Source organism: Cottoperca gobio, chromosome 20, assembly GCF_900634415.1.
Source record: "Cottoperca gobio chromosome 20, fCotGob3.1, whole genome shotgun sequence".
Lineage (NCBI taxonomy): Eukaryota > Metazoa > Chordata > Actinopteri > Perciformes > Bovichtidae > Cottoperca > Cottoperca gobio.
Genome location: NC_041374.1, coordinates 7,310,044 through 7,322,436, shown reverse-complemented (window position 1 = coordinate 7,322,436; position 12,393 = coordinate 7,310,044). Strand labels below are relative to the sequence as shown.

Sequence of the window (12,393 nt, the reverse complement as noted above, 5' to 3'; positions counted from 1 at the left end):
AACTGTTAACATGAACAGCACAAACGCAGGCCTATGCACAATGTGACCTAAGTTAGGCTAATTGAGCGGATTTGTGTGTCCTACTGCAAGGTGAAGCACAGTGGACCTAACGGAAAACACAAACTGCTTGCTGTCTCCCGTGCGTAAATTCACTGAATAATGATCACTGAATAATGATTACTGCATTATAATGATGATGATCATTCACTAGGCTGTACAATCCTCCAGTCGTGATTAACTGACAGCACGTCACGGACTCACTTCCAATTGACTCTGAGTGCAAAACAGCTACTACGAGCGTATGCTGCCAAATTATTATATTTTCTCCAATACACCGTAACAAGCGGTCAGAAAAGAGACAACGCAGCACTGCATGCAAATACTACTATTCCGTGTTGGCCAACCAACGCAGGGTGACACTGTTGATATTAATATGCGAGTGCAAGATGAGTGAGAGGAAAGCTCATGGGTACCTGTTCTTGCTGTTGAACCGTTTTCGACGTTGAATTGCCTTCCTTCGCCGTGGTCATGATTCCCTACAGCTGGGGGAAACTGTTTCACCGGCAGAAGGGGAAAAATGCAAATAGAGAAAGAAACACCGGGGCAGGAGAAAACCGGCAGGCACAAGAAGAAGAAGACGGTCTCTTCACGGCGCCGACAGGCTGCGTTTGCAGCGGCCAAGGTGTGAAATAACAAGTGGTGGAAGGAAGGATGCGCTGCTCAATATGAGAAAAGCCAAAAGATTTTCAGTGGAAGCGAAAGAGAAGAGGAGAGGAAGAGAGGAGGAGACTGCCAAGAGAGAGAGAGAGAGAGAGAGAGAGAGAGAGAGAGAGAGAGAGAGAGAGAGAGAGAGAGAGAGAGATATGGAGGGGGGGAGAGAAGCCGCGAATCTCTTCTTTAAACGCTTGATGCGGGACTCTGCGTGATATACAAGCGCGTGCGCCCACACACATGCATGGCTTGCAAATCAGCCAAAGGGGACTACGTGTTGCAGAGTGAGTGGATATCAATTAAAAATGCACATGGAAAATTAAATGCTGAAACTTTAATGCTGAATTCATGAGGAATATAAGCTAATCAAATATTAATTTGCAACCAGAAGGACATTCTAACGTTCTTATATCAACCATATAGGCTATAGTGTTAGTACTGTATCTATGATTCTCATGTTGTGGTAAAGCTGCTCTTAGACTGGGCAAGTAAAACTGAAAGCAGCAAGTCGAATGTATTTCTTCCAGTACTCCTGCAGCATTTGGATATAACAATATCTTCTCATGTAACTTTCTTGCTGTGATTAGAAACAACATAGGAATGTCGTGCTGCACTGATGCATTAGTAATGGTACTGAAACATTAAGTGGCTTGAATGCAATGTAACATGATTAAATAATATACTCATACAGTAATAACACTGAGTCAATATGAATGTTTGAAATTATGTTTAAGACATGAGTGGCTATAAGAAAGTTATGGTCTAAGGTACGAGGTAAATGCAATAAAGTGGAACTTGTTAGGATTGAGGCAAAAACGGCTTTCAATAAAGTTCAGTCAGTCTGAGATTTTAACTAAATCTTTGAGACTGAAATATAATTAGCATATTTAGTGTACTGCAGCGGCACTGAAAATAATCTCTCATGTTATATTTCACGATAAGAACCAGACATGTTTTCATGGGCTTGTTCAATTAATTACATCTACGAAAAGTGTTGTACAATCCCTATTAAAAACTGCGAGGGAATGACTTACTTTGATTTGCTCTGAGATGTAATTAATGTTAATTAATACCTTAGTCTCCAGTTTGACGCTTTATATTGCAGGTGTGCAACCTCATGTGCTGCACTGTTAATTAAGATCATGTGGTGACTTGCTAAAGTCAATTACCCTTGAATCCTGAATGACGTCTGCAGTGTTGCTTCATGTGACCCCAGAGCACAACGGGCAGATTAGGCGTCGTTTCTCAAAAAGGTAGCCTCAAAAGATAAAATCCATCATCCGACCATTAGTGTCTTCTCTACATGTGCATTAATCATTTTTTTGACAGTCCCCAAAGACAGGGTTTCTCTGTTGTGAATGTGTACCTGCAGGGAGCTATATCAACACCAACAGTATACTCAGTTTTCCACTTGAGTAAATTGAGAGCTGAATTGGAGCAACACCTACATTGTCCATGTCTGCTTCGTCAACAAGACCAATAATCTACAGCTTTACTCCTAGCTCTGTGAGGATGTACTGATGCACTGTTCTTTGAGCTAAAGCTCACATTAGCATGCTGACATCACACAATGACAATGTTAATAGGCTGATGTTTTAGCAGGTATCGATATTATACGTTCAAAATATTCACCATCATATTTAAGTATGTTTACATTACATTAATTAGCACTGAAAACTATTGGACAAAGTACATTTGTGTAGTGATAATGGCCCTACATGACAAGTTAAGGGATCACCAGCATTGTTACAATTCATCCTGAGGAATATATGAATGTCTGTAGCAGATTTTATGACAATTCATCCAAAAACCCATTGAAAAGGATTTTATATTTCACAAGCTACTGTATTGACAATATACTGTATATTCAATGATGAAAATTATAGTTTAGTTATGGGTAATGTTGTTAAAGAAATTGGCTTATCTTGTTCTCCAAAATGTTAAAATGTTTGATATATGAAAAAGAACGAGAGCCCACCCAGAGTTCACAGCACCATCCACTTGTGGCTCAAAACTACATTAGCAGTCTTCTACAACAACTCAGCCTGTGTTTACCATCAAGACGATGATGTATGAATCTGCAATGTCTTCTCAACAGCCAATCAATCAGTTCAAACTAATGACGGCCACTCAGGGCCATAGCCCTATTGGCTGATGACGGATGCTATGTGGTCGGACCGCAGGCAGCCAAGAACACAACAACCACCCTATTGTGACTGTGTTACAGAGTGAGTGTACAAAGCTCATGTCTCTGATGCTGACAAATGGACAAGAGATGGCGGGGATAAATGCTCCTGGGGGTGACTCTGGTTAAATACACATTCTTGGAAAGTCAGGAATGAACTGACTGATTGTGCCAACCTGCCTAAACAAATGGAGCCATCCACTCACTTCTGCCTTATCATTTCACTGTGAATGCCAAGCTAGCAGCCAGCATAATGAACTTCCTGGAAACCCTTTTGCCCAATTAAAACTTCAAACTAATCAATACATGCCATAATCTGAAAACACAATACACTGAAGCATTATTTTGGCACTGATTATAAATCTATAATTGCTCTAAACAGAATCATGGCTACTGGGTGATGATTTTGTAGATACAAAAATAATTGCTCTTGTTAAAGAGGCATCTCCATTTAACCACGCACAATTTGTGCCTGGCATTTATATTTAGATTGCTTCAAGGCAGCCGAAAGGTGGACTGACTGTCTCAGAAAGGTGTCTGTAAACATATTTACATATGCATCCTTTTTTAAAATAGAGACAATGGATAGGAATCAACAATCTAAACAGGTGTAAGCTCTGAAAAAGGGCTGCTGGTGTGAAAGCCACTAAAGTAATGTATAGATTAAATTCAATTTGTTTTCTTTCCTCATTTTCATTTGAGAAGCACAAACCAAAGCAAAGTCTGTCTAATGCTTTTAGTTTGCGTAGAGCAAACAATTGTTTCCTCGAGTGCTGTGGCTGTAGGCTACAGCTTTTTAATTGAGATATTTGAAAAACTAAAGCGTTAAATCCCCATTAACCCCCCTGGGTACGAGAGGGATCATGCACAATAAAATTGAAATCTGGTGTGTTTTTGATGAAGTCTCTTGTTGAAACTCTAGGAAGTTAGAAATTGCAGGCAGGCAGAGCGGAACAGCGCAGTATGTTCTGTGATTACTTAAACAGAATATTGTATTTTGTTCAGTGTCTCCACCCACATGCATAAACTATGGTCCCTATTTGGTTTTAAGCTTATGCATGTTCATATCCATATCCATAAAATGTGTCCCAACACAGTCATTTCTGGAGAAAATGGAATAAAAAAATAAATGTATTTTTACGATTTATAGCTAGCTTCACTCTCCTAGAACGTATTCTGTCATTGCCATGGTCAAAGCCATCCATCAGTGTTAAATTAATTCCTATATCAAACCTTTCAATGCAGCAAGCCCCCCAGTGCGTAGAATAGCCAGGGAACAAGTGTAATGGGATGTTTCAAAAACAAAAGTTGTTCAGTAGTATAACATGCCATCACTTGTTTTGATAAAATAGTTTAAGGAGGTATTCGTTTCGTTGTGGGCAGCAGTGTTATTTCTTGGAACGTAAATGTATATACGGGCAAATGTTGTATGATGGTAGAAGCTTGCTCACAAAATAAGACCAATATCACCCCAGGGAAGGGTCGCGGATGGATAAGTGATTACTCTGGCGTTGACACAGAGCGAGACCAAAGAACTGGGATTCAAACTCTGAGACTCAGCTTCCTATCAGGTGGGGCGTTGTGGGACTGTGTGCCTCAATTTCTTCCACTCTTACTTGTCTGACACATGATATTGGGGAAAGAAGTCATTGCTTTTCTTACTTCTTTCCGCTCCCTCTCCCTGTGAATACTCTATGTGAGATCCTTACATGAATACAGCTCTGACCCATCATCCTGACAGAGAGGGGATGCATCAGGATGTGGTTTCTCCTCTTGCCGGCATACAGGACTTTATGCCAGGTGTGACTCACCAGCCTTCACACCACTCAGCCGTGAAATGTCAACACAGCCAGATTCCACCACCGTGCCAATGACGTCTGTGATGGTGAACGAGTTTGCATGCTTATTAGCATACTCTGTGTACAGTATGCCCTTCCTGCTGGAGAGTAAAACTGAAGCTCAAAAATAGAGACAGATGGCAATCAGGTCTTCCAAAACAGTATTGAGGTTTTAAAAACACATTTTTAGATGCTTCTGTTTTGTGGTATATACAAGATAAGGTTTCTGCTGTAGCACTGAGAAACTGCACATACGCAACACAAGTATGTACATACTGTGTACTTTTCAATTTCGTTGTTTGAGTTTCAAAATCCTATTTTTCTCCCTGAGCTAATACATGCTAATGACATATTCTCAACAGGTGTCACATAGACATAATCTTCTTTTTGAAAGGATCTGTAGTCATGACAACAGCAGTTGCTTCATGCATTTAATGGGGTTTGTTCAGGGTGGCTTTCAGTCAGTGCTCTGTGTTTTGCACTGAATAATACGCTTCAAAAACTGAGCTTACTGTGAATGGCTTTCTGAAATAATCTTCAAGCCTTTAAACAAAAAAAAAAAGAAATCTGAAAATGTCATTGATGGAAAAGATAAAAGACTTATATGCAGCACATATCTACTTCCTAAAAAAACAATAAAAAAAAGCAAAGCAAAGTAACCGTTACAAATAATACTATGAAACAAACTTTTTTAGAAGATGACAACTGGTTGATTCAGCACCCTTTCAACGACTAACACTTCCTGCTACACCCAGGATAATAGCACACCTCCGAACAGCACCTGCTAACACATTTAGGGCCCTCCTAAAAGGCCAGAATACTATAAAACATTTCAGCATCAGGCAAATGGACAACTTCAAATACTGATGTAGATAGCATCAAAAGCTTCACTTTGCTGAAATAGATTTCAGCACCACTTAATGGACAGCTCCAACGGTGCATTTCAATGCAACATCCTTTCACAGAGAAGAGGTGACATGGACAGAAAAATGCCAGCACAATGGGCTTTTTTTCCCCTTTGCAGAAGATTGTGAGTGCAGAAGCCACAAGGCTATCTTGAATAGTCATCACATGTCATTCGGGACCTATAATTATTACAAATTGATATGGCTAGAAAGGATTCATTCTTGTATGACTGTTAATAATAACACATCAGTATTCTAAATTGCAATGTTAAAGAACTATTTTGTAGTCTACAGAGTAGTAAAATATGCGTTGTTCACCTTACCTAAATGCTTTTTTACTTATGCTACTGTAGTTCACATTGCCTGCTTTTATTGTAAGCAAAAAGCCTCAAACTTAATATTTGCTCATGCTGATACATCAAAAGGCAGCGACAAATATACAGCAACATTAGTTTACAGCAGAATATATTGTATGTTACATGAGACAGGAAGCTTTTATTCTGATGTAATCTATACTGGAAATCGCTGGCTATTCGGGAAGTTTGAGCCAATTGACCAACATAATAGAAATTATAACTGGAGACCATCTTACAATGGGATCATATTAGCCGCAATTCAAAATCACGGAAGCGGAGTAAAGTGGAGAGGGCACTTACCTACTTGCTACCCGACTTCATAACCCCTACTTCTGGCGCCCTCACTCGGACCACACCCATCTTCAAACTCAGACTTGATTTTGATATCAACTACACACGTGTAAAGTTTCGTGACTGCATCTATCACGGTTACTAAATCTGTCCACAGACTTACAGGCACAGACACTGTCACTGGCTGGTCATAAATAGACTTGTAAGTAAGTGTACAGTAATGGCGTTCACTGTTTAGTCTGCATTAAAACATTTCTTAATGATCCCTTTTCATCTCATTCCACACTATGATGTATCAGAGATTTCTTAAATTTAGATAACTTTTCCATTCCTATTCATGCAACTCCAGGTTACATGAGGTACTCATACACTTCTAAAACACTGTGACATGATTAGAAATGACATGCACATGCCCGCTGAAGCCATTTATATACACACACACACACAGAACAAAAACAACAACCCTTAATACTAAATTAAACATTTTATTATTTTTTAATACCGATGGCTGACTTGGCTATATATATGTAAATAATGGATTGTGGTGTGGGTGAATGTGTCTCTAAAAGAAAGAGATTTTTTGAAAGGTTTCCAAAATGGAATGCAAAAAGCAGCAAGAGACGATGCAAACTTCACAGCCTACTATAAGTAAAAATGCATTTTAAGCATCAGAAGTTAACAGAAATACATTTTATCTGGTTTGCAATTTACCTCTCTCTCACTACTGTTTGTTTTGTTGGAGGACAAGTTAAAACTGTATCATTCTTACCAGTACATTTTATAAGAAGTATAAATTGGAAATGCTCAAGTCAAGCTGCAATCTGTTTTATATGGGTTGAAGTGTTTAGGATAAGCAGATAAATGACAGTAACAACTTGAATATTCCCTCCACACTTCTGTAGTGTCAAGAGGGACCAACTTGTTCCCAATGATGAAGAACAGTGTGTGGGAGTTTCTTTGAAATAAGCTACATTTAAGTCTAAAAGTACATTTGATTGCAAAATACTAATTCATTTGTGCTATTATAACTACTGCAAATGGCATCTGCTTTTAATCTCAAATGGGGGTATTGGTGACATATTTGTGAGAAATAGGCAGCCTCAATCAACCAAACCAAAACTAACCACAAGGGTCTAACATTCAGAGGTTTCCAGACTGGGGGTCAGGAACCTTACAAGGGGTCGCAAGAGTAATCTACAAGGTGATGATTAACTGGACCGGGGAGCAGAAAAATCTCTCTGCTGCACCATATTATTCTTCTATTCCTTTTTTCCCCTTTATATGTTTGGATTGTTGCACCTCTAAAATAGTTCAAATAAAACAAGAACACAAATATATTTATTCACATCTCAGTTCACATGATTGTTCAGTATCTATGTAGAAGAAAACACTTTTTTTTAGCATTCCAACGTAGTATAATAGTGTTCAGAGAACAGAGACAATTACACCACCTGCCTCCTAACTATATGCAACTGCTCCGGTAGTTATGGCAGTGTGCTCCATTAAAGTGTATTCAACAAACAGTAAGCCACCAAACTGTGCGGATCAGCAGTTTTGCTTTCTCTGCCTGATGAGAAATACAACTGTGACTCCAAATGGTGGAAGCATCTATTTTATTCCACAGGGGCATTAAGAGAATATCCAGATTCTCCAAAGTGCCTCATTGGCTCAATGTTAAGAGTGACCGATGTTAAACTGCAATCACGCCCTTCTTTATGGTCCTAATGTACAGTGTGTGAAGCTGTGCCTCTAATAAATACATGAATAGATAGAAACAGTTAATGTAAAAAAAAACACAATCCTTTTTTTCCGACGAGAAGTCTTTATTATACACAAGTGCAGTGGTTGAGCTGGAGCTGCTGCGTGTGTTGCTCTCCCAGTCTCTACACCGTGATAAATGACAAGTCGGGAGAACATTTGTCACAGTGGGCCACATGTCCTTTCATCACACCAGGTCTCTCTCTCTTCCCCCCCTCACTTGGTCTCCCGCTCGCCTCTTATTCCTTCAACCTCAATGGTAGTTTCATTCCTCACAGAAAAGCTTTGTTGTGAATTTGTCACTGCCCGAGCTTCGATGCCGTGTTAGCCATGCCCTTGGGTTTCTAATAGGGCCAGCAGTGCATGGTGGTGCTGAGATAGAAGTAGAGCTTGGTCGGCATAAGAAGAATAGACGGTTATGTGGCAAAGCTTCTAACACATAGGACACTGCAGCCACAGGGGAAATTTAAATATACGGACTTTACGGTCATAAACCGCACTGTTTGAGGTGGTGTTTGACGTATGTATAGTTTAAAGAGACAAATATGAAGTGTACTACAATGGATTTTGAATATGAGTGGAACTTGGTGATGCCCAGGGAAACACCGTCATTGAATCTTCTTTTACAGGCACCGGTACTCATATTGTTCTCGACAAATCCCTCCGAGTAGCACAACTTACAAAAGCCACCCTCGACGTGATGTACTGCAAGTGTCTTGTTATTTTTACTTAAAAATAATAAAGGTGAGGCATCACAGCATCAGGAAGGAAGTGAGGATCTGAATGTGACGCTGGCACCCAGGTTTATGTCTGTATCCCAAAGGCAAGAGTAAGACAGATCTGTACATTTACATTTAAAAGTCAATCGCTTCGTCTGGAGCTTTGAAGACGGAACAAATCGGCTTTGATCACAAGCTAATTAAGGGGTATTTATAGAAGTAAAAGTATTTCAGATGTGCAGCGTATACCCATGGAGTATTCTTTTGTATGAGGAGGAAGTGTGGATGATTTGAAATATTAAAGGTGAGATTGCAAGCGCTGGGATACTTCCTCGAAGCAGGCAAAGAAATAACTCATTAAAAGTTCTCGTCTCCTAAGACAGAAGATAAGCAACTGGGTAAGGAGGGCGGATTTGACGAAGACAAATCAAATAACCTCGACGGTGGTGATTCGTTATCAAAATCATTCCTTTTATCAAGCTTTTTGGATTCAATGTCTAAGCCCCCTGCATAACAGGAATAACGTGGATTTCAATAACAAAGATTTTGCCTTGATGGAATTTATCATCTGCACTTGATGATAAATTCCATCCAGGCAAAATCTTTGTAAAGAATGGTAAAGAATTTTTGAGCACTGGCATAATGACATTTTTTGTATTGAAAACTGAAAGGTCCTCTAACTTATTGACCCTGAACTGAATATAAGTAAAGACCTGTGCACCAAGACAGAATGACTGAAAACCAATTTCATGTTTAGTAAACAAATCAAAATGAACTTATAATTTATTGTGTTAAGTTTATGGAGGTCTGGCAAAATGAAAAATAACTCCACAATACTTGGATGCAAAAAAGTGGAGACGTAGTTGGCTGCTGTTATATATACCAATACAACTGTCAGGATCTGTCTTTTAACTCCCACATAACACAAATCTCAAGGACTGCCTTCTTTCATCTACGTAACATTGCAAAAATAAGACACATCCTGTCTCAAAATGATGCAGAAAAACTAGTCCATGCATTTGTTACTTCAAGGCTGGATTACTGCAACTCATTGTTATCAGGTTGTCCCAAAAAGTCTCTTAAGACTCTTCAGTTGATCCAAAATGCAGCGGCACGTGTATTGACAAGAACAAGGAAACGGGATCATATTACTCCTGTATTAGCTGCTCGGCACTGGCTCCCGGTAAAATACAGAATATAATTCAAAGTCCTTCTCATGATTTACAAAGCAATTAATGGTCAGGCTCCAGAATATCTTAAAGATCTCATAGTACCTTATAAACCAACTAGAGCATTGCGCTCCTAGACTGTAGGGTTACTTGTGGTTCCTAGAATCTCTAAGAGTACAATGGGAGCCAGAGCCTTCAGCTATCAAGCTCCTCTCCAGTGGAACCAGCTTCCAGTTTGTGTTTGGGAGGCAGACACACTCTCCACATTTAAGAGCAGGCTAAAGACTTTCCTTTTTGATAAAGCTTATAGTTAGGGCTGGCTCAGGTTTGCCCTGGATCAGCCCCTAGCTATGCTGCTATAGGCTTAGACTGCCGGGGGACACCTCCCTGCTCTCTTCCTTCTCTTCCTCTCTCCTCCCCTCCCTCTCTTCTTCTCCCTCTCTATCTGTATGCATTTATGTAAATATATGTTACTAACTCATCATCAGAGGTATCATCCCCAGAGTGTCTGTCTCTCATGTGGCAGGTTGCCACTGATAAAGTTTACGTGTTTTCATGAATCATGGCTGCGCCTGCTGCCCTGGTCCTGCTGGACACCGGGAAGCCTTTTTGACATATTCCTGGATTCATCCATACTTTCTCTTTTTCAACACAACATCATTTCTGTCAAATGTTGTATTTGTACTATGTTGTTTATCCTGTACACACGACATCTATTGCACGTCTGTCCGTCCTGGGAGAGTGATCCCTCCTCAGTTGCTCTCCCTGAGGTTTCTTCCATTTTCCCCCTTTAATTATGGGGTTTCTTTTAGGAAGTTTTTCCTTGTGTGATGCGAGGGTCTAAGGAGAGAGGGTGTCGTAACCTGTACAGTCTGTAAAGCACACTGAGACAAATGTATAATCTGTGATATTGGGCTATACAAATAAATTTGATTTGATCTCACTGTAGATAAAAAAGTATGGTTATAATCATTTCTGTGTTAAATCCCATTGATGAAGTTCAAAGTCACTTTCTCAGTGTGTGTTACCATCTCTGTGGACTACTACATTATCTGTAAAGCTGGGTTTATACTAGACAGATCGTGTTTTAATATATACTGTCAGATTTTGACCCTTTATTGATATAGGCTTTGCACATACTTGCAAGGGACTCGCCTGAGAGGATCAGGGCAGCACAATTAATCTTTTCTCAAATCACTTCAGTTTGTATTGATTTATTCATATTTTGATTCAGTTTCACCTGTTGTGTTATGTTGTTTTGTCTTATTTTGAAGATTATTTTAACTGTGTTTTAGAAATTGAGTTCATTATTTAATATTCTGCTGTGCTGTGTTTTGCTCTTTCACTGTGAGAGTGGCGATGGTGGTCAGCAGAAAGCTTACACTTGAGATGGCTTTGCTAGATGTGTGTTAGTGAAAAGGTGCAGATAACTGAGCCTCTATTCAACTTCTCTTGTGTTCTTACTAGGACTGTCAAATTAGTGCGTTAATTTCGATTAATTAATCACAGAAAAAAATTATGCGACAAAAAAATTAACGCAGATTAATCGCGCTCTTAGATGCATTACTTGGCCCAGTGAATGGAAAGTTTACATTAATAAATTCCCGGATGTAACTGTTGATGCTCCGTTCTGTGAGATTCATGCAGCAAAGAATGATCGAACCATCGGAGAACTTCAAGCCTGAAATATATATCTATATATATATATAGATATATATATCACCTCAACGCAAATCACTTAGCAGCTAGCTCGGAGCTAGCTAGCACCGCCGCTGATGCTAAAAAGAGCGACCGGTCTCGTCATCTCTCGATCAGGCGTTCAGACGCAGAATGAGCCTGAATGCCTGAGAGTTAACAGAGGCTTTACACATGGCGTCAAATTACACAACTTTTAAGCTGCCACAACATATTGTTTATTGTGCAATGAAAGATGTAAATGCCAAATTTGAAATTGCACTTTATGTCAAACTGTTGGTCTGTGTTGTCTAAGATAATTGTGGCAAACAAGATATTGGATAACTAGTATTGAAATAAAAGACATGTTGACCTTTAAGTGTATAATGCTACTCATTGATTCACTCATCTTCCAAAATCTATTTGGAAAGCAAATATTGATATATGCGATTTTTAATTGATTGACAGCCCTAGTTCTTACACAACCAACAACCTCCCTCAGATACTTGAAGAAAACAAAAAACGTTCCAACGTATAGCTAGCACAGCTTACGTCAGTAGCTACGGTGGCTAGAGTGTGTGCGTAGGTTCGACTATAAGTCCCCTTTAAAATGTACATTAAACTTTCAAGTATTTTGGTAGGAGTGGAATGTAATGAAGTGCATTTACTCAAGTACTGTACTTAAGTACAATTTTGAGGTCCGTGTACTTTAGCTTTAGTTACTTTACAGATTCAGAATATTAGCCAATGCAAAATTATAAATAAACAAATAAATAAACATTGACAT

At 39.3% G+C, this 12,393-nt stretch overlaps 1 protein-coding gene across 4 annotated transcripts in view; it reads right to left on the bottom strand.

Moving 5' to 3' along the window:
• The window catches only part of dpp6a (dipeptidyl-peptidase 6a), a 177,993-nt gene that overhangs the window by 90,154 nt on the left and 75,446 nt on the right, over positions 1-12,393 (bottom strand). The window contains exon 1 of one of the 4 annotated variants that reach the window (XM_029457443.1): positions 474-834. The exons of the other annotated variants lie outside the window; for them this stretch is intronic. Within the exon in view, the coding sequence (XP_029313303.1) occupies positions 474-530 (57 nt within the window). The 5' untranslated portion in view covers positions 531-834. Of the gene's footprint in view, positions 1-473; positions 835-12,393 lie in introns of those variants that run through there. 4 annotated transcript variants of the gene reach the window in all.